This window comes from Cydia fagiglandana, chromosome 10 (genome assembly GCF_963556715.1).
Source record: "Cydia fagiglandana chromosome 10, ilCydFagi1.1, whole genome shotgun sequence".
In the NCBI taxonomy this organism is placed as follows: Eukaryota; Metazoa; Arthropoda; class Insecta; order Lepidoptera; family Tortricidae; genus Cydia; species Cydia fagiglandana.
In genome coordinates, this window is record NC_085941.1 from 10,361,421 (window position 1) to 10,384,962 (window position 23,542).

The 23,542-nt window shown below is 36.5% G+C and overlaps 1 protein-coding gene across 1 annotated transcript in view; it reads right to left on the reverse strand.

Moving 5' to 3' along the window:
• Positions 1-1,197: 1,197 nt before the first annotated feature.
• The window catches only part of LOC134668087 (transcription factor collier), a 69,016-nt gene continuing 46,671 nt past the window's right edge, over positions 1,198-23,542 (reverse strand). Inside the window, exons 8-16 of the mRNA XM_063525568.1 lie at positions 13,617-13,698; positions 10,405-10,522; positions 7,683-7,840; positions 4,227-4,353; positions 3,624-3,712; positions 3,267-3,441; positions 2,620-2,751; positions 1,695-1,988; positions 1,198-1,330 (exon numbers count right to left, since the gene is read on the reverse strand). Of these exons, the coding sequence (XP_063381638.1) occupies positions 1,329-1,330; positions 1,695-1,988; positions 2,620-2,751; positions 3,267-3,441; positions 3,624-3,712; positions 4,227-4,353; positions 7,683-7,840; positions 10,405-10,522; positions 13,617-13,698 (1,177 nt within the window). The 3' untranslated portion in view covers positions 1,198-1,328. The remainder of the gene's footprint in view (positions 1,331-1,694; positions 1,989-2,619; positions 2,752-3,266; positions 3,442-3,623; positions 3,713-4,226; positions 4,354-7,682; positions 7,841-10,404; positions 10,523-13,616; positions 13,699-23,542) is intronic.

Consider the following 23,542-nt stretch of genomic DNA (forward strand, 5'->3'; position numbering starts at 1 on the left):
GTCTTCACACGTAAATTTAATCTTGCACAATTATCTACCTACTGGATATAAAGATTGACATTTCACCAAGGTGAATGGACCTGTCACTCAAATCACTTTACTTATTATCAGTTTGTTATATTTAATTATAAATTGCATGGGATGCTTTAATGCTATATACATAAGTACCTACATCTAGGTATTATGTGTTGGAATAAAACTATTGTGTAAGTATAGATAACTTTAATTTTGTATTTTGTGATAATTTGTCTCCTGAACGATTACAATGTACAAATCTTATACCATAAGTATAGATAAACAATATACGTGACTACTTATTTCATATTCGGAAAGAAAAGCCACGAAAATCTCCCACACTTCAGGAGCTCTAAAGGAAATTTATATTTTTCGTATACATTGTCCTCAACTTAGACATTTTCGTTGTTTTTTTTTACCGCTCCGTAATTCCATTTTGTGGGTACATTACCAAACAGGATATGTTTTGTTTCGATTTATAGATATGATCAACATTCATGTAGGTTTACTCCGTAGACACTTTTTGTATCTTTTTCCTCACAGGATACGTTTATTTTTAACGACGAGACTGTTTTTGCATTAATAAACGATTAGGAAAATGTCACAAAATAAACCTACCGAATAAAATTTTAAGATTTACACACGAAGTCACATTCACAAAACCTAAAGCCATGAATTGAAATTAGTCCTAATAATAAGAAATTTACACATGAATTACAGTAAAATTTACAACGTTTCTTACAATAAATATATCACAGATGTTACAAAAAAAAAATACATACGATACAATCTTTCTGGTGGGTTCTGGATGCGGTGCCCGAGGCTTGAGCAGGTTAATGACTTACTTTAACTTTGGGCATCTGTTATAATTTATATAAAATCTACATTGTTTTTCTGATCTAGCAAAGAAACTAATAAGTGTGAGTTCCTATAATTATTCTACTATTTACATATAAAATACAACTTTATTTACAAAGTACTGAAATCAATTTACAGATTACTATTTGGGTATAAAGTCGGAACCGTAACCGTTGCATGTACTGTAACCAAAAAAACATAGTTTGTACGTGGTTCGCAGGTTTGCGCAAACTATGTTGGTTACGGCTCGCTAATGAGTATCCGGCTTAACATGTACGCGATGTAACAAGCGACGTTACAGGTATGGACCATTATGTACGTTACAGGCTGTGGTTGCAATGTTACATGTTGTGTTACTTGGAGGCTAGTTGCGCCTGTTGCGCGTACTGCTGCGCGCTACACGTCGGCAGCGAGAAGGGGTTTACACTAAAAGGCGATGATACTAGACCTCCCATTCCTGTGGACAATCAAATAAAATGTTAAAATTTCGCAAAAAATATGTCTAACGCACATTTATACACAAACATTTTCAAACCATCTCTTTAAACAATCCATGTTATTTGTTATAAATTTTCATACTGATGCACACAAACGGCTTATCTTTCAAATTTTTATCAGCGAGCAAAGTATATAAGGTCGTTTAACTTTTAATGTAACAGAATACCTATACTAATTATTACGATTAGGTCACACAGGTCTCTTAGAGTTCAACAAGAAAAGAATTATAAGATGAGGAAAAACTAATGAGGTAACAGTGACGAAAAAAGCAAGCAAACAAATAATACAAGACAAAAAGCGAATAAAATAAAAAATCTACTAACACTGAACGGCGAGATGTTGCCAGTTCTGATGATGTTGAAAATTGGCGGCGCGCGGCGGACTCTGCCTGACGACCGCAAAGGCGCTCCTTAGCTTAGTCTCTTTAGTCTCCTCCCCTTTCATATCGCTCGCGGTGCATTTTGTATGAGTGTTTGCCGGACAGTCAGCCGAGCTTTTTGAATTCTCGTTTCTTTCACTGTAATGCCCGCTATCTTTCGTGTTATACGCGTTATAGTGGTGATGGTCAGATGATAAATGTCCATTCAGGTTCGCCGGATGATACGGGCCCAGGGACACTGGACGGGATAAAAACAGGGGTTAACACAAAGCGTTGTAGACAAACAAGCGTGCAAGCGTGGCGAATGTGAACTTAAAGGCTGTGTTGACTCAGTGAGCCCTGAATGACACCTTGGGTAGATTTACTATGTGATAAAAAAATCAAACTCGTTATATGCAACATTTGTCGTAAGAATTAGTTAAGATTGTCTAGCATAAACTATATTTACGAAAATAGTTATCCTTTTATTATTAAGTAATTTAATAAATATGAAATAACAAAAAATATAGAACGATAACTGAAATAAAGAGATTGAAGAAAAGTTAGTTACTCACCAAAAAAGAAATACTACTATACTCACCCAAGTGCTGCCTGATAAAGAAGACATGACCAGACCCATGGCACCACCACCATGACACCAGTTTTGCAGAGGGGTGAGATGAGTAGAACTTACGTAATAATATGTATAAGTACTACCTTCTCACTGCAGCTGGTGTTAAAGAGTAACTTTGGTAACGAAACCATAAACTTTTTAGAGCTTACTCTTGACATAAGCAGCGCGGAGTTGTGCTAGAGATGAGTGTACAACACGATGACAGGTAGTGTTACAACTACGATTGATGAGAGTCATTACGTCACATGAAACTCACTCGAGGTAGTGTTGAAGAGCGACGTCGGCGGCGCGGGGTAGTGTTGAGGGTGCGGGTAGGACGCGGCGTGGGGGGTAGACGCGGCCGAGCAGTACCGGGGAGACACCGACCCGCCGCTCCTCGCGTACTCCTCTAAAAGAAAAAGCCTGGGGTCAACACGAAATTATCGTTAGGCTTCAGTTGTACTCGCCAACGAGGTTAAATATGAATAAGAATATGCCAAATTGGTTATGTGGTCAGCAGCAGAAGTTGCTAAGTGGGCCAGGTGTTCAAAAAGATCTTGACGCGATTGTTAAGAAAATAAGAGCGTGTCTAGGTTATTTGAACACCTCGCCTGCTTAGCAACTTCTGCTGCTGACGTACCAGAATTCGCCATAACCCATATGAAGGTAACAGATTTGTAGTTTTGAGATTGAGTTGACATAATAATATGGTTGACATATACCTACTTGCATAGCATAACACTCTAAATCTTAAAATAATGAAAGAGTCGAAGTTCAACTTAGCAAATGTAATTTAGCTAAACTCGCTCCAAGTAGGTATACAAGGTTCATTTTAAAACGGGGTCTGTCAATCGTTATGGATTTTTTTTCGTCGAATCAGTTTCATAATGAAAGTTCTAAGTTATATAAAGAACGATGTCTTACCTTCAGTCCACTGCGATGCTGCCGTATCCTGGACACTGACAGCTAGCTGGCCCGTGTAGGAGTTGAAAGGCATGCTCGCCGGTGGGGACCGAGGAGCGCCCAGACCGAGCTGGTTGTTTCTGGGCATGGAGTATAACGCTTCTGCCAAGTCTGCTGCTCTTTTTAGGATTATTTCCTGGGGAAGAATTGGTGTTTTGAGTGCTGATGAACAATAGGTACATTTTTTTTATTTATCGGAACTGTTCGAAGAGCGTGATGTTTACAACTTTGATTGTGCCGAATATTCTTTTCTCTTTTATGATTCGATTTTATGATAATATTGTTGAATATTTCCAAAAGATGTTTTTATTAACTTACCTTGGGTAACTTCTCCGGGTCGCCAGGATGCCTCGGTATGAGCTTCTGCAGCCTCTGAAACCCGTAATCTATCGTCGGCTCGTTCAGCGCTGCTATGCGGAACAAGAAAAACAGAATCAATCATTAAGTAGTTAGCCCACTACCAAATGAAAGCCTAATTGATGGATCGTGCAAGATTGCGTTCGAGTTGCCGAATTACTGTTTTTTGGTGAAGATTTTTATTTTGCTAAGATTGGGAAAGTATTTATTTTTCTGCGTTTGATTGATGGAGCGACGTTTTGGATCAATATTTATATTGTACAGTAGAAAAATATGTCCGAATCTATGGATAGGTAGTATGTACTTTCATAATACATATACATATTTGACTATTTCCTTAAGACTTAAGAGTGTTGAATAATATAGAGCTCCATATTTTGAGTCTTAACTGGGAGATAAAATAATAAAAGAGTGGAAATATGTATCTCAAATCAACAAACATTTAGGAGAAGAAGAATGAACCTTTAGAAGAAGAACCTTCAGGATTGCTCTTAAATTAGTTCTATCAAAAGGCATGTAACCAGGAGACCAGAGAAGGATATACATAAAGTGCCAATTACTCACAAACATAGACGAATCTGCCCGGCGCCCCCTTGCAGAACTGCTTGCTCTTATAGGATAGGGTCACTTCCACGACGCCAGGTATGTGTCTCGGCGGCGTCTGCACCCGGATCGCGTGCGACGTTATTAACTGATGAAGTTACAATTATTGTCAATGATTAGGAAAATATAGCTATTATTAAGTTGCTTCATGAATAACGGTAATGATTAAAGGAAGCGATATTAAAAACAACTTTGACCAAGAAAATAAAGCACACCCATAACTTTCTTGAAACAAATAGTTACTTAGATATTATTTTTTTATGGCTGCTATTTAACTGATCACCAGATTTAATAAAATTTAATACCAAAAAAATCTACTTTACCACCCTAAAGTAATGAATGATCACCAAAATGATAACAACATTTTAATGTGAAATGATTACCAATTTTAATACATTTTACTATCCTATTAAAGGAAATGACACCAAATTAATCATTATTAACCCAAAAATTGTAAATAATTATCAAATTTCCAACCCCAATTTAATGTCAATTGATAACCAAATTTTTACATCGTGCTATCCTATTAAATAAAATGACACCAAAATAATCATTGTATACCCAAAAATAGTAAATGACCACCAAAATTAGAACTCCATTTTAATGTAAAATTATAACCAAATTTTTAAATCTTGCTATCCTATTAAAGCAAAGCAAAATTTTCTAGTAGCATTTCGTTTCTGTATGGGTTGCAGTTCAAACCTAACCTAACCCACTTTTCTAGTAACATTTCGTTTCTGTAAGGTTCGCAGTTCAAACCTAACCTAACCCACTTTTTAACCGACTTCCAAATCCCAAAGGAGGAGGTTATCAATTCGGTTGTATGTTTTTTTTTATTTTTTTTATTTTTATTTTTATTTTTTTTATTTTTTATGTTTGTTACTCCATATCTCCGTCATTACTGGACCGATTTTAAAAATTCTTTTTTTGATTGCATGTATATGCATACAGATTGGTCCCGTTATTGTCAAAATCCAGTTCTGATGATGGGATCCATGAGGAATCGACGGAACTCCTCAAATCTTAAAGGCATACATATAGTGATTTTTGTGTTTTTATCAACAAATCAAGCATATACATTCAAAAACGTGACATTTGATGAAGTGGAACTGCTGATGATGATCAGAACGGAACTCTTCAACGACGCGTAGTTTACCTTTGGCGATTTGTCCTCTTCCTTATGTTTGTTAAGCAAGTTAAGTTTTTAAGCAACATTTTTGTCAAGCTTGAGTTCTGATGATGGGATCCATGAGAAATCGAGGGAACTCTTCAAATTTTAAAGGCATGCGTATAGAGGTTTTTGTATTTTCATCAGAAAATCAAGCATTTTCATTCAAAACTGTCGCATTTGATGGAGTGGAACTGCTGATGATTATCAGAACGGAACTCTTCAACGACGCATAGTTCACGTTTGGCGATTTGTCCTCTTCGTTATGTTTGCTAAGCAAGTTTAGTTTTTAAGCCACATTTCTGTCAAGCTCGAGTTCTGATGATGGGATCCATAAGGAATCGAGGGAACTCCTCAAATCTTAAAGGCATACGTATAGAATTTTCTGTATTTTCATCATAAAATCAAGCATTTACATTAAAAACTGTCGCATTTGATGAAGTGGAACTGCTGATGATGATCAGAACAGAACTCTTCAACGACGCATAGTACACGTTTGGTGATTTCGAATTTCGATTTTGACTTGGACTGGGACCCGGACTCGTACCCGGATCGGAACCGGACCTGGACTCGGACTCGGACTTGGACCCGGACTCGGACCCGGACTCGGACCCGGACTCTGACCCGGACTCGGACCCGGACTCGGACCCGGACTCGGACCCGGACTCGGACCCAGACTCGAACTCAGAGACCTGGACCTTGACCCTGAAAATCACTATGATACCTAAACTAAATAAACCGCTATGATTACCTACCATAAAATGTAGGTATATAGTATGATGATGCCAAACCCCTCCCGCTCATACCCCCGTACACCGCACGGCATGCGCCGTTAAGTAGGTTAGGTTAGGTTTGAACTGCGATCCTCACAGACCAAACAAAAGTGGGTTAGGTTTGGTTAGCACTGCGGGCTTTACAGAAACGAAATGCTACTAGAAAAGTGGGTTTGATTAGGTTCGAACTACGATCCTCACAGAACCGAACTGCAATCAGAGAAGTGGGTTAGGTTAGGCTAGAACTACGACCCTTACGGAAACGAAATGCTACTAGAAAGTACTGGTTTTACCTCCTTTTCTACATAGTGCACCATCTACCATAATTTTTCACCGGGCCCCATAGAAGTCGGTTTTTTTTTCTTAAAAATTATCTAGTAACATTTCGTTTCTGTAAGGTTCGCAGTTCAAACCTAACCTAACCCACTTTTCTAGTAGCATTTCTTATCTGGAAGGGTCGCAGTTCAAACCTAACCTAACCCACTTTTCTAGTAGAATTTCGTTTCTGTGTGGGTCGGAGTTTAAACCTAACCTAACCCACTTTTCTAGTAGCATTTTGTTTCTGTAAGGGTTACAGTTCAAACCTAACCTAACCCACTTTTCTAGTAGCATTTCGTTTCTGTAAGGGTCGCAGTTCAAACCTAACCTAACCCACTTTTCTAGTAGTATTCCTTTTCTGTAAGGGTCGCAGTTCAAACCTAACCTAACCCACTTTTCTAGTAGCAATTCGTTTCTGTAAGGGTCGCAGTGTTAACCTAGCCCACTTAACTGATAGCAGTACAAACCTAACCTAACATACTTTTCAAGTAGCATTTCAGTATGCCTACCTAAGTTATGCGGTGCGGGGTACGGGGGTTGAGCGGGAGGAGCTAGTAATTTTGGCATCATTTTACTTTATTTGGTAATATGTATAAATTTTTTGGTATCATAGTGGTTTATTTAGGTGAAAATATCGCATTTATTTGGTCTTCAAGATTTGGTGATCATTAATGATTTTTGGTGATCATTCAATATATTTGGTATTCGAATACAATTTGAAGTGCAGTCGTAATTAAAATGGTGGTACATTTGTAATTTTAGGCCTTATTTTTTTGGTGTTCAGTAATTTTTTTTGGTAAGCATGATTTTTTTATTTAGGGTACCAAAGTATTTTTTGGTGGTCATTATATTTGTAGCCTTTTTTTATTTAAGAGAAATTTTACATTATGTTATATGAATGTCATCAAAGGCTTTTTTGGTGCTAACCATTAAAATTGGTTAATTCTTATTGTATTAATATTAGGCGTTAAAGTTTTCTTTACCTTTAAAGACCGTGGCATGGTTTTCTATGGAAAGCACCACGTGATCACCGATCAGCCGTCATAAAAAATGACAAGTCGGACGCCCCGGCCCGGTCTAGCGTGAGACCCTTTATACTTAATTATGAGTCTTATTATGTTATGCAAACACACTTTTTTTTAAGACTAAAAAGCTCACCTCACTCCAAACCAGCATCGTCCCGAAAACGACCTGCAATCCGTCGAAGAAGTTGTCCCCTACGATGATGACCGTTGAGCCGCCTGACGTCCACCCCTCACTGGGAGAGATCGCTTTTATGCACGGAGTCGCCACGGGCAGTGGGGGATATAGACCCGCTGTGGAATAATTATACTTGGTAAATAATTATTGACATTTTTAGTGAGGGATAAAGTAAAGGTTGGATAAGTATCGTTGCATTATTTGATAAATGAATGATAAAAAAATCGATTCAATCCAATTCAATTTTTTTTGCAGTTACCTACTCGGTACTTGTAGGTGGTTAACGTTTTCTACACGTACACATTTGACATAGGTACCTATACAATTTTATTTCAATATCTTCAAGGTAAGGAAAAAAATATAGGTAGCTATGTAGCTAAAACTTTTAGTTCTGTTTGAATATTTTTAAGTTAGGTAATTATTTCATCCAACGACATCCGTTTGTAAAAAGTGTAGCTTTTACACGGACGTTTAATTTGAAAATGTTGACTTTTTAAAAATACATTTTCATCAAAATACAACTAACCCGTTCCAAACTTTACAAACATTTAAACGGCTTTCATAAACTCTTTTATAAACTAGCATAGGCTGAATGTCTAACGTCTTACAACTTGAAAGTTGAATAAACGCCAGACCACTAAAACTCATTCCGTCCTATTTGAACGTTTATCTTTGACTGTTTCAGAAAAAGGACAATTGCAAACCGTAAAAGTTAGTTTCCACTGTTGACAACGACTGAAACACGATGCAGTGATAATTGAAAACGAAATGTAATGCTATGTGTTAAAGTTAAAGATTGCATGTCATTTAATGGTTGTTATGACGTTGTTGACGTTGTAGTTGGAATGCAAGAAGGTTGTTGCGAGGGGGATACGCGCCGTAAGACAAGGGGGAGAAATCTCACGAACAAAACGGCGCGGTAATAAAGACGAGAAGAGAAAGTGAATTTAAGGGGACGAAAGAAGATTACGCCCGAAGTTATTTTTTTAATTTGACTAATAATAAAATCTCGTTGTTAATTACATTCATGTTGTATATTATATTTAGGAAATGGCATATAAGACGTATTTTTACCATAGTATAAAATTATAGTTGGGTTTATAAAAACAGAAAATCTTAAATTAAAAATTAACAAAAAATATTATTTAAAAAAATCAGTATAGCCACAAAATGCAAACTGAAAATTTTAATAAAACCTTTCTGATACACAACATCGATTTTCGCAAAATATACAAACTGATGTTTTATTGCTTACAATTTTTATAGGCTTTTTGTTATTTGGTTAACAAAGTCAAAATTCATCAATCGAACAAGTTAAAGGTTATTCTAAACTTTAGTTTAGCTATTCTTAAAGGATACTCAAAAGTTGTCGTAGGCGTTAGTCTGCGATGGGACTTTAAACCAAACTCGAACAAAGATCAAATTAGACAGAAAACTGGCAAGTCTTTACTGAATACATTAAAGGGGGAAACAAAGCGTGAAATTCCGAAGGTTCCGTAGTAAAGCTAACAGAAAGTACTTGTGCAAATTTTCTCGTTCGCACCGCGTAATCCCTTCGAGTCGGTTTCACGCCGTCTGGCCTCTTGCAAACTTTACACGCAAACACAAAGTGGAGAGGATTCTTTATATCACTTTCATTAAATAACTTGACCTTTTTTTATTTTTCTACAAAACACTACACAATATCTCGTGATAAAGTTATGCCATGTTAAATTAGATATTCAATTGAATATTTGTGTCCTATTATTGTATTAGGTAGATAACTGTTTATTGACTTGTTTGTTCCATGTGCCAGTAAACTATCCTAATTACAAACTACATTTTTTTCCTAATTTGTTATCAAATTTATCATTTCAAGTCGAAATAATTTTATTACTTGTAAATATTTATACAATATAGCAAATATTAGAATTCGTCTTTTTGTGAACTGACATGTCGCTTTTGGCCCTATAATGTCACAAATCAGAGATGCAGAAAATTAGCAAAACATAATTTTTTCTTATCTGCACCAAATAGTCACAAGAAAGTATCATAGAAATTAAAAACTTATTTAACTAAACGAAAAATAACGACACAATTCTTTTTCCAACGCAAACCTCGACCTAATTCATTACTCCGAAACGTCATATAAAACATCCCTAACAATGATCTGAAAGTATTCTTTTTTTCAGAGCATAATTCCGCACTAAATTATCCCTACTCGCTTCATGCTTGCTTCAACACCCCCACCTCCCCCCACCAACTTCTTTGCGAAATGTCTACTTTGATTCCTTGCATACAAATGACTAACTTTATATTATGAATTTTACACTGTTCTATTTGATCGACTGTGAGTTTATTTAAATTACATATTGACATTATATTGTCTCTTTTGTATCACGTCATGCGTTTTGTAGGACAAAAAAAAAATTATTATTAATTTTCCTTTTAATTCGTAATCACTGCCCCATGAGAAATAATTTTTTATATTAGGTATTTATAAAAACCTGTCTATTTTATTATACTTTAACATTATTAACTTCAAAAATTGATACATTACAGCCTTTCGATACACACTTTTCCAAAAGCATTATAAAAATATAACTAGCCAGTATTTATAGCAGTGTAATTACTGGCCACAAATTAAATAAAAAAATAAAAAACAAAAACGTACAAGTGTTGTCGGAGGCGGCGTCAATACCTTCAGTCGGGTCGAGCCGCTTGGCGCGCCGGCCGTGCTTGCTGTTATTGTGGACGAACATGTTGTCCGATATCGCCAGCAGCGGACCGTCGACCATCACTTGCGTTGATATTACCACCTGGAAGAAAATGCTGATTTAAGGATAATACACAAGTATCAAAAGTACCAAACACGGTATTTATTGGGCTTTCAGGGGATATCGATAATCAAATCTCGTGACATCGCCCATTACCTAATAATACGGGTCAAATGTTTTAAGTAGGTAGGACCACTTCAACTTATTCAGGTCTTCCAAAATGTATTACTAATTCTAAATTGTGTTTAAATTCTTGGGTTTCACTGTATGTATCTATGACTATTTCACATGACCATACCTATTCAGTCTTTAAGTATTTGCATCTCCCGTTCTTATTTTGGTACAACATTTATTTCGAACTGAAGTTCAAGATCACAAAAACTACAGTCAACCAAAAATAAAACCTTCGATTGAGTGCGACCGTCGTCTATTTATCACACACCTACACACACATACACGCGGGGCCCGAAAGGGAGAGTCCCTTGGGAGGAGGAGCCAGTGTCTCGGGGCCCAAATGGACGAACTCTTCCAATAGATATGCACTTCCTTGCATCGTGTGGTGGTGTGCGTGCGTTTTGATAGACGGCCAATCGATATGTTTATGTAGTGGATTGTATTGGGGAGGCTTTTAGGTTTTTAAGTTTGCGTAATGGTAGGTTTACATAATGTACACAGAGCGGCTAAAAAATAAGTGCATTCCCGTTGCCAGGGAGGTTTTGGGATTATACTGAGCAACTTTTACTATGGTACCAACCCCGAAATCGCGAAAAAAATTTACCCTCCCATAGAAAATAGACCAGCCAAAATGTATGAAACGGCCACATATTTTTTTCGTGATTTCGTGGTTGGTCCCATAGTAAAAGTTATCGAAAAAACACGATATCGAATATGCCCTTAAACGGATCCCTACTACTTTTATTACATCCTGTATCTACTACGAGTAAATAGCTTGAAGTTACTTTTCATTAATATATTTTCTTTGCTAAATACCTATAATTATCTTAGGTTGTAATACCCCTGGAACTTTTACTTTTACACATTATTAGGCTTTCATTTTAAACTGGTGCATTTATATTCTTACCCAATATGCCTTTCCACACACTATTTATATACATAGGTATGCTAGACAATCTTACCCTTGAAACGTTGGGGTACGACCACTGAATTATTCAATGACACACAGAAAGCCCATACATACACATAACCATCACACAACTACCAACTATGTGTGTATAGCAGTAAGTTCTATATTAGTACCAAGTTTCCAAAGAGGGCACGTAAGACAAATATGTCTTAGCGAACTGAAGCAAATTTTTACTCATAACTAACTGAATGCACCTTTACCGTGTCGCGTTAGGGGTGTCACTAATTAGTTTCTGCAACTTTAAGTTGGTAACTATGAAATATTATGATTTATTTGCTTTAACGCTACTCAATTAAAAGTTAGCAACAAAGGATTGCAGAAAGGGTAATAAACAAGCACTCGTGCAAAAAACAAATAACTAATTATAAAAAATAAGCGAGCACGGTCGGGTTGTAAGTAAATAAATAAACTCGTATAAATAAATTTAATTTCATCCCTCCCCCAAATTGGAGCCGCTTCAAATATTCAAGAGTCGTGAACGCAACCCTTCCTACTCGTACAGTTAAGGGCGATGCTATTGTATGTGACAAGTGAAGAGCGGGCAAGTCACTACCGTCTTGTATCGTGCGATGTATACCGGGTGTGGCCTGTAACACGAGCAAATAATTAAAACATAGATTGTACTCCTCAAACGGTGACACTTTTGTTCAACAACTTTTAAAAAACATTAAGTATTTAGACTCCCTATTTTTCATACAAAATAAATATTATCTTCAATGGACGCCATCGCCACGCCATATCATTGTGATTGACGTTGCTTGTCAAGCCTTAAACATATCAAAATTCGCAATACATTGCGTCTCTGAATAACTTTTAAAGTGTATTAAAAATCAAACTAAAAGTTATTTTTAAAAGTCGCTGAACAAATGTTGATCAGTATGAGGAATACAGCCTACAGTTAAATTTTTTGCTCATATTACAGGCCACACCCGGTATACTAACACATTACAAGCGATTAACTAAGCGCCACTTTCACCATTCCACTAACCCGGGGTTAACCGGTTAAACCCGGAGTTAACATGGTTCCCGGTACAATTTGATACTGAGTTAACGATTTAACCTGTTAACCCCGGGTTAGTGGGACTGTACAAGTGGCCCTTAAGGTATTAAATGTTAATTTTCGTCAATTATTCGGTGGTGTAACTTTATAATATCAATTACACGTCAGACAATAAGATCTGATATGATATGCCTCGCCTTCAAAACTGTCTGTGACAGAAAACTTAATCTATAAATAAAAGGGTATGTTTTATGTTGATAATTATATGGAAACTAAGGCATTGTGAGCAGAAAGTAGTCATTAGTTACAACTAATGAGAGTTTCAAAGAGTTTACAACTCCGACGCGCGAAAGCTCGTGACTTACGCAGACAGTCGTGTAGGAACGCGGCAATTTTTCCTAGCGTCTGGTAAACAAGCGACCATTTACCCGTCTACCGTGAATAATTATCGCTCCAGACCTTGAAACCGTGCGTGTGGCAACCTTGAAGTATTTCCTTTATTTCACTAACTTTCACTAAACTTAAAGGGGCCCACTGATTACCAGTTCGCCGGACGATGTCGGCCTGTCAGCACAGAATAAATAATAGTACTAGGTACAGAAGACTCACTCTCTAACAAAACGCGTCTGTTACGATTAGGACAGTTAAATATGGCCGCTAGGTGGAGACAGCGCCACGCGCGGCTTATGGCTAGCCACCAAAATTGGTGTGGAACGGATGTACTTGTAGCTACCTGTTGCAAAGCGACGAAATCGCGGAGTGAGCCACGCCTGTTGTCAGTTAACCCAAAACGCAAAATTTGACAACTCCGAACAACTAACAGGCTGATATCGCTCGGTGAACTGCTAATTTGTGGGCTCCTAAAACCTGACCTTACCCACTAACAAACACTAAAATTCCTTGCACAGTTACAATAAGTTTAGATAACATCAATTTCAAACTAATCGACACTAAAAAGTTGCATACTGACTGCATCAATTGTTTTAACTTACTTGAAATCTTCTCATGTCTCTAGGGTTGCCGGCATTCTTCAAACAATTTTGATTGCACTTTAAAAAGAACTTCAGGAAAAATCTGAAACAAAGGAATACCTAGTAAATATTTAGCGAAAAACTGCAGTTAGATGTAAGCTAATTTCAAAACATAAATATTAGTCAAAACTAACGATTAGGAAAAATATTGCTTTGAGTTCTCAGGATCATAGAGTAAAGTATGCAGAAAATTTGCTACGAACAGACTTCGATTTAGAGAACTCTTCAAAAGATATTAACTGTCGCGAAATCATGAAAAGTTACAATGTATATAATCTTGGCCAAAATCGGCGACCGTTATACAAATTTTTTTTGGTATTCAGAGCACTTTATGAATGAATAGTTTCTCCGAACACCGGAGGTTCGAAGCGATAAAACTATGTCACCTAATGGCAGCACAGCTGTTTCCACTTTACACCGTAATAGGTTACACCCATATTAGGTATTAATTTGTTTCTGCTCTTCACAAATTTGTTTACCGCCTTCCGTTCAGTTTTTGCTCCATTAACGCCAATAGTGTCAAGTTAATAGCCACTTCAACTGCTTCCTTACTTCGATACTTCGAAATGATTTTAAAATGATGTCCATTTTTAGCCGTTCACGTAGTATCAGAAAAAGATTTTTATTTTATGACCCCATTTTTATTGTTTCGAAAAATTTGGCAATAATAAATCCGGTTAGGTGTGCGTTTATTTGTATTACTTGTCTAATATTTTAGTAAAGTAAAATGCATGTAGTTGGTACTGATTCTGATATCATCAAGCAGATACACAAGTTTTAAACACCTTTACAGTACAAGCTTGATTATACAATCAAAGAACAAACCGCATTTTATCCTCTCCAGTGAAAACTTCCAAACGAAATCAAACAATTTCGATACGAAAGTCGATTGGAACTATCGGCGTATCGGATTACACACAATAGCGGAACTTTACCACATTATTTTACATTGGATTCACTCAAAAGTAATCTTTATTCGTAAGTAGATAAGGGTGTAGGGAGGTGTGTTGTTAAGTTTGGTGCGTAACGTAGAGCGTACGATCTGGCGGGCGATCGCGATGAATGCTTCAGCGGAAATATTTTACATGGCCGCGGGCAACGCCGCTGCCGAATATTGTTGTGCCAACAGATGGATGCATATAGAGCTGATGCAACGCCTTCGAGTGCGACATTAACGGCTAATAATTTAACACCTTCGCATCCAAAGAAACTTGAGATATTTTCGGACACTTCCTTTCTTAGTCAGCACTATAATGTTAGGTTATGAGGAATGAGGATCATAAGACTTCCTCTTTTTCATACAAAATAAATATTGCATTCAATGTACTTACGCTGACATCAGTGTATTTAACGTTACTTGTCACGTTTTAAACATACCAAAATTTGCAATACATTGCGTCTTAGAATAAACTTTAAAGTGTAAAAAAGTCAAAACATAAGTTATTTTTAAAAGTTCCTGAACAAATGTTGATCAGTTTGAGGAGTACAATCTACCGTTTAGTTTATTGCTCCTGTTACAGGAAACACCCGGTATATATGCTTTAAGTATAATTTAATCTACCCGTAAATTGATGTAAAACTGGCCAGTAGAATTATTTAGCTTCAGCTTAAATTACCTACCTACGCTACTTTATGTCCAAAACGCCACGTAGATTCCGCAACGTCGTACGTTATAGGCAGATAAGTAGATGGAGCTTTCGTGTGACAGCTCATTAAACTTAAGTCTCGTGTTTAATAAATATACTTGTTTAAACAAGGGGTGGTCATAACTGCTCCTAGTATTCGTCAAAAAACGAACCAGATATGAACCGTGTAGTATTTGCTCCGCCCGCGGCGGCACATCTGTTCGCATTATTTATGTTAAACACCTTATGTCACAATATCGCGAGTTAGAGTTTACCTACTGCAATGACAAGTAAAAGTAAAGACTGGTGCTCTTCCGATATATCGAAACGTTCTATCTCAATACAAAGATCCTAGCAAACATCGGCGGTATGACGCTACGTCAAAGAAGAAGATTGAAGTAGCGTTCCCAAAATTATTATACATCACATCACGTTCGAACACTCTCTGTTCCATATGTTTTGTAAAGTAGAATGCACTCGTCCTGATACCTTACCCAAGTATCTACGTACAGTCACCTGCAATAATATGTTACTCTTCGAAGGCCGCAAAAATATCTGACACGCTCTTATGACTCTACAAATAAGATCGTGTCAGATATTTTTGCGGCCTTCGTTGTGTAACATATTATTGCAGGTGACTGTAGAGCCTAAAATGTAATAGGTAGCTATATAAAGTTTGACAATAATCTCATAGATTATAGTAACACGTTAGTGATAAATTGACAGAGCAAATCTAATCAGATGATCGTCAGTATTACGATCCGTGCCACTCTTAATGAGTTCTTATGTTGAAGTTGAAGATATAGCACAATACAAAATATAAGGGGATATTTACTTCGCTAAGTGGGGCGTGCACCGTGTCTACCTACCATAAAAACCTCTTTTTCGGTAAATTTCTTATTCTTGAGAATCACGATACCTAATTTTCATGACTGACTAGAAATGACCTCTTGAATTACTAGGATTATCTTTGCAACTTTAGATTCTTTTTCGTTTATTTCCATTAAATACATTTTCTAGACGTTACTTCTTCTTATTACTTACTTGTCTCTAGTACTGTCAACCGACACCCGCGGAATGAATGGAGATTTTATTTAGAATGTGCGGAGTGAATGAACGGGAGTTGAGAAGCGCCGAGCTTTTGAACTGGCTACGTTTATCTTTATGTGGAATGTATGAGATATTGAGGCATAAAATGTAGGTATAGGTATCGTTTTTAACGCAAAAACCGCCCGTCATGTGTGTCTATCAAAAATGTAAAAAATATGGGTGCACAAATCATACGCCCATATAATATGTCCCATAACTTTTATGTCAGCGAATTAAGAACTAAATATATTATGGAACATACCTATTTTTAAATAAGTTGTCTACACCAATATGTTTACACTTGACTGGTAACCTACTGTAGGTATATTCCTAAAGAAATGTTCCTTAAATAGTACATATGTATATCTACCGCATTGTACCATTGTAGATAGGTATCTAACTACCCACTGTTTAAAACATTGTTTGCAAGCTGTATTACCATGTTTTCAGGGTTCAAAGGTAATAAATAAAGTAGATAACAGGCCAAGTAAGATCATTATCAGTAGTAATTCGATTGATTTGTACACATCATTAAACTGTGTTAATTCCCAAAAAGTAAAAGACATAACTTACCTGTATAGTCATTATTTAGGTACCTACCTACATAATACATCGCTCTCAAACAAAAGACGGTTGTCGATAAGTTGCTAGGTACTGACTTAAATAAATACTTATCACACACAACCGATAGTAAAATAGGTAACTTTTGCCACAAACGTCACAAATCGCTATGAACTTTCTTAAAAAACACAAAATATCAATGCACGTTGCACTTATACAAAGAGCGCCGAACCATAAAACTGGAACCGGAAAAATCCAGTTAAGACCACCATTAATATCCTAGAGGGTCACCGACAGCACATTCCTCAGTACGTGGTGACCACTAAGTCCAAACCCTATGTTGCCAAAAGCTACCGACCGTCGAACTTAAGCAAGCTTGTTTAACTGTGACCTCGAGTTATATAACAAGTATACGTAAACAGAGACTGACTTATACTGGTTTTGGTAAGTCGAATGCTTGCGAGGCGATGGTAATAATAGTTTAAGAGTAACGGCGAGGGCGGTAAGTGATATCTATGGCAGCCTTGATTTTAATAAGAAGGCTCTAAGCATGGAAAGGGGATACTGAAATATTGGGCCGAGGACATGGATAAAAAATGTATTGCGGCCCTCTTGGAATAGTACGATAAGAATTAGAACCTTTTGTTTACATTTTAAGGATTCATTTTTTCAAACTTATTCTTAAAATACACTAGATGAGCGCTTTAAACTCGAAAAATGTAATATTTAAATATATATAAAATAAAATAATATACCTATAATATAATATAATATAAGTACCTAAACTTAGATTTTAATGTAATTTTAATTGTATATTATATTATTACCTATGTAAAATGTTACAAATGTTATTTTGTACATAATTTCTTGTACTTAAATAATATGACATGTAATACGAATTATTATGAATAAATATATGAAATATGAAAAAATATGAAATATGTTCACTTACAACAACCTAGAACTAGCATTTTTCTATCAAGATATTTAGAAGCGATCGCACAATATGTAGAGTTATCCCAAGAAAAGTCTGCAGAGATCTTGACAGCCCACGCAGTGCAAGTGTTATTCTGAACGTCAAACTTCTATGAAATAAAAATTTGACGTATATAAAACACACTGCGTGTATCGTCTGTGCTGCAGACTTTTCTTGTTCTAAATATAACAACATGTTTTATAAAGCTTTAGATTCTGACATCAACCCTCTGTCTCACATAAACCTAATTAGGATTCAACATCTGTTTACGTAAAGTAATAAACCAATTCATATGTTCTTCTTTATCTGCTAGAGGCGCATTCACACAAGCGACGCGACAGGCGTTAATTTATTCGACTCCGCTCGCAATTTACGATTGTCTGCACACCCCCTAATGTCTACCTCTCACGGGTGACGTCATAATGTTGTGATTTAAAATTAGCGATACTATTTTAGTAGGTATTCATTTTAGAGTATTATTTAACAAGGAAGAATTGAGTATCGGTGTGGTATATTTTTGTCCTACTAATGTAAAAAAATATTGGTACTACTACGCTTGATTACGTACATACAAGTTTTATTGCAATGTCCCCTTTTTTACAAGCTTTTATTTAGTTTCACCTGACCGTTGTCTGTCTGTAATCAAATCTTACAAGTTAAATTTGATCCACTTCCCGGTTTCCGATTGAGCTGAAATTTTGCATGCATGTATAAATCGGATGACAATGCAATATTATGGTACCATCGAGCTGATCTGATGATGGAGACAGGAGGTGGCCATAGGAACTCTGTGATGAAACAACGCAACCTATTGTGTTAGGGGTTTTAGAATTGTTTCGATGAGTATTAGTTGTCTGTCGTAAGAAAAGTACAGTCAGAGATAAAAGCTTGTCCCAAAAATAACATTTTTGCCGAAAACTTATGTACGTTTAATTAGATTGCAAAACATTTTTTTTAAATAAGTTCAATGTTTCTTTCTTAATCTCACAATTTAAAAATCTGTAAAGACATACATATTTCTATATAAGAGATGTAGATTGTGGTTTCTATTACAGTAGACTTTTCGTTCTGTGACTTTTCTTTCATTCGTGCGAACAATATCCACACGTAACGCGTTCACTTTCAGTTTCCATAAAACTAAAGCCTGCCCTAGACCGGGGAGCGAATCAAACCATCCCCAATAAAAGTACGCGAATATTTACCTATAGCATCAAGAACAGAGAGGGAACTCCATTTTCCTCGTAAAAACTACCCCCACTTTTCATCCCTCGCATGTGTTATCAAGTGTCTGCTCTATGAATGCTATGGAATAAAAAATAGAACAAGTATTCACTATGACGCATTTATTCAATAACATTATACCGCATACAGCGTTCAATCTTCAATTTTTTTATCTAAATAAATATTGGTCTACAGATTGAAAAAAATTCTAATACACTTCTTTTCATGAAGAACTATTTAGTACGTTTAACTTAAAAAAATTATACCTGTGTAGTTACACAATTATTCCTACTTACTCCTCAGGTAGTATTATAGGTACTCAGTAAGTACCATATCCTCATTTATGGTACTTAAGCAAATCTATAAAAAGGCACCAATTGAAGTAAAAATTCCTAATGGATCTGGAACAATAACTACTATAATATATGTATTATCTAAACTAAACATCTCTCGCTCGTAACTACACTTAGCCAAATCTCAAAAACGCCCGACATTCAAGATAATGTTCCTCTCCGCATCAACATCTTACCACGTCGCACTACTCGATGGAAAAAATCCACTAAGGCAGTATAGTGGCGAGGAGGTTGCCCTCTTTCGAGACCAGCGAGGGAGGGCCGCCACCCGCACCCTAGCGACATTCTATGTTTATTTGCATGATTTGCATCGGACATTCCTTGAGCGAGCAAAAAGTTGACTTACGGTATTTTGGTGTGGTGGCCTTTAACGTTTTATTATGATTTGTGTCTTTCGAGCGTTATGATCAATAAAATTTTTGCTTAAGCACTCATTTTATACTTATGTTCTCATTTTATTGACAATTACTATAACAACGCTATTTTACAACTTTGAATTTTGAGTATTGTCAATTAAGTGGCGATTACTGTCAGGTCTATCGCTACTCAAGAAATAAAATTACTTTGAAATAAACTAGATATTCTATCACAGAAGCTAAACGCACATGCGGCTAAAAGTAGTCGCCGCAAAATATCAATTTCACCTGAAATTTCGGAAAAACCGCATCGTGGAACATTCGCGCACTGACAACGGTCTCTTATAACTTTTCCCTTTTAACCTTTCCCCTCCAACTCCCCGGGGAGGCGGTCCCGGGGGACGCCCTCCCATGCCACCACTCAATACCGACACGGCATGCTCGTTCCAAAGACTAGACGGGTGGAATACTAGAATGGACTTTTGAACACATTCGAATGTTTTTTGTTTTGACCGAACTGAAGTCTGATTTATTTGTTAATAGTTGGTAAAAGATTCGTCACATTACTACATAGTTTAAAAAATATAATACGATCATCATTGGCCACATCATCTGTTGTAGATGTTTGTTGCGGCGCTTGTGTGTTTATGGGGTCCCGCATCGCAGTTGATGGCTATAAAGTCCTATAGCAGCGCGGTATTTCTTGCCACATCGATCGCACACAAAACGCGAGTCCGCAGGAGGTGGTAGAGCACGACGAAGACTTTTAACATTGTTTTGATAACGTTCATTTATTCACTAAATTATTTAATCATCACTTACAACACCATTAAAGCTTCACTTCAATTTACACAAAATGAAGAATTAGGTACCTACTTAAAGTACGATAATATGTCAAACAAGAAGATTTATTTATTTATTAATCCACAGTAGGTACAGAGGTTAAATCTAGACAGATCCCTGCAAAACTGTATTTACAGTTTATTAATTAAGGCTTTCTTATTTTTACTTTACAAACCTTTTTATCGCCATAATCTCTGGTTTGCCAAAACTTTGGTTATTATCAATTTATCATAATACTAAAGCTTTAATTTCTCTTGTCAAATATATGAAGATTAAAGATATTCAGCCCTTAAACTCGGACGGAAACTACCTACCAGTCTGGCAAGTGTTAATCTTTGAGCGCATGCGACGGGCCTATAACAGGCCCAGTTTTCGACTTTGTTTTTCCGCGTGCGTCCATAGCCAAACGTTAATATTTCAGTATGTACCAAATTCAAGGGTTAACTGCCCCGTCTCATCGGCACTGCAAATAGACAAGTACTACTTTCTGTCGTGCATTACGGAAAACACATTTCAATATCTTTTAATGTTAGGCATGAGGTTATCTTTTGGCGATTTTCAAATTTTATTTTCATTATACTTTCACAATTACAAAAAATACTATTTTTATCTTTAGGTATATCATAGTTTCTCGTATCATAGTTTAAAAAGTTGCCTTTACCTATAAGACTTGGTATAATCATTCGGTAATAAAATTCTAGAGTAGAATTGCGCACACGAGTTCTTTGGATTCGATCGCTAAAAAATTAACTGCACATGTCTATATCTGTGAGTAAAAAAAAACTAACATTAGAACTATTATTTCTACGTATAGTGATTTCAAATAATGTGTCCATTCGGTCAAAAATCAGTTGAATAGAATTAATGTAAGGACCCTGCCTACTCACACACATACATAGTAAATATGAGTCACAATCACAATGGTAGTTTTTGGACGAGTTCGGAGGTCGTATCGCGACGCAGCCTGTCTCCATGGCAACGCGATAAAACCTCGCCTTTCACAGCCGCCTGTACACTCGAGGATATCAAAGGCTTTATGTTATTTTTAGGAAACCCTGACTATTGCTCAAATCGGCCGTGATAGGCGAAAGTGTTCTATTCTTAAAGATTACAAAACTTTGGTTCGGTAAAAACACTAAAAACTGCATTTGAAGCTACGTACGTCCCGTATTTAGATAATGATATTGAAAAAATGAATCGGCTAAGAAATTGTAAGAACCTACAGTATAATTTCCGTGTCATTATACTTAGAATATAATTTTTTGTCAGCTGACAATTATTCATACAACATCAAAATTTCTTTTCACCACTGCAAAAGCTGGTTAAAAAAATATGTCGGCAAACCATCAGAAATACGCCACATTTAAGGGAAAAATTCATCTGAAATTTACCCCGTATACTTGAGAGATACTCTTTCAAATCTAAAAGCGCTTGCTCGGGTCGGAGTAGTTTCCAATTGACAATATACCTACAGCCAGCATCGGGCAATCGCTCGCGGGCCGTAAGCCTTTCCCCGCCGCAGAATTCAGATAAAATAATGTTCTGTAGGTACTTAGGAATTGTGTTCTTTAAGCTTGTCTGATTATGGCTGAAGTTTTGAGGTTACCCTAACTTTTTAAAAACTTTCCTTATGCTGAAAGTAGATAGATACTCGAAATTGAACTGAATAAATGCCATCAAAAGTATTTTAGGACCTAACAACCGTCATTAGGGGTCATCCATTAATTACATCACACCTTTAGGGGGAGGGAGGGGGTCAAGAAAATGTGAGATATTGTGACATGGGGGAGGGGGGAGACACAAACTTTGTGACGTCACTTTAACTTCATCAGTAACCGAAAATTTATTTAAATTATTTTATTGTTGTACTTTTAAATAACAAGTTTTTAAAACGATAATCGTTTATATTCGTTTAATTTTCTTTCCTAAGCAGTTTTGGGTTATAAAATTACTAATATTTATATCGTCAAAAATATTTTGATAAAATATTAATAATACTTAGGTACTTACTTAATTCGATTTGAAGATTTCGTAGAAAAAATGTGACGTCACACTAGGGGGGAGGGGTTTGCCAAATGTGACCAAGTGTGTCAAGGAGGGGGGAGGGGTAAAAAAACCAAGAAATTCGTGTGACGTAATTAATGGATGACCCCTTATACATACACACAGATACCAAAAAAAAATTAAAAATCCGAAGTGTTCTCAAAAAACATAAAAGTTTATTTTCTAACAAACTTTTATGTTACATATATGTTGTATTTTATTAATACAAATAACTAAGCGTGCGGTTCCCTGACAAAACACGTCCCTCAATTTGCCTGTGTAGGCACCCAATACAGTAACGCAGCAGAAACTTGTTAAATAAAAATTGCACATTTGCATTTAAGACACACACCAGGCACTATCAAGCCGACCTCTTTCCAGCACAATCAACATACAAAGACAAGGGGCTACATAAGCTAAATTACGCGGGCATCACTTCATTGTGGGCACCGCTCTAATTGTAACTACACTCTTGGGCGCCATCAGCCGCTCAGCGCTCCGGCGGGTAGGCGTGTGCCACTAATCTTCGACCCCTACATACCAATACTCCACCGAAAAACTACGATCAAACTTCCACTCTAACCATATCAGCGTAAAGCTCAATTTTAACTAAAGTTACCTGGCAGTATTTGCAAACGTAGCGAGGGGTTAACACACACTATCAACTCATTAAATTGCATCGCCTTTTTAATGAGTCTGAAAGTGAACAAAGGATATTGCGCGATTACATTAAGTACGTAGTTGTAGCTAGGTGAAGTTTGCTTTCAAGCGTTTGTGTTCCGATAGAGTGGTTTCATTTACTTCGAGCTATCGACTTGTG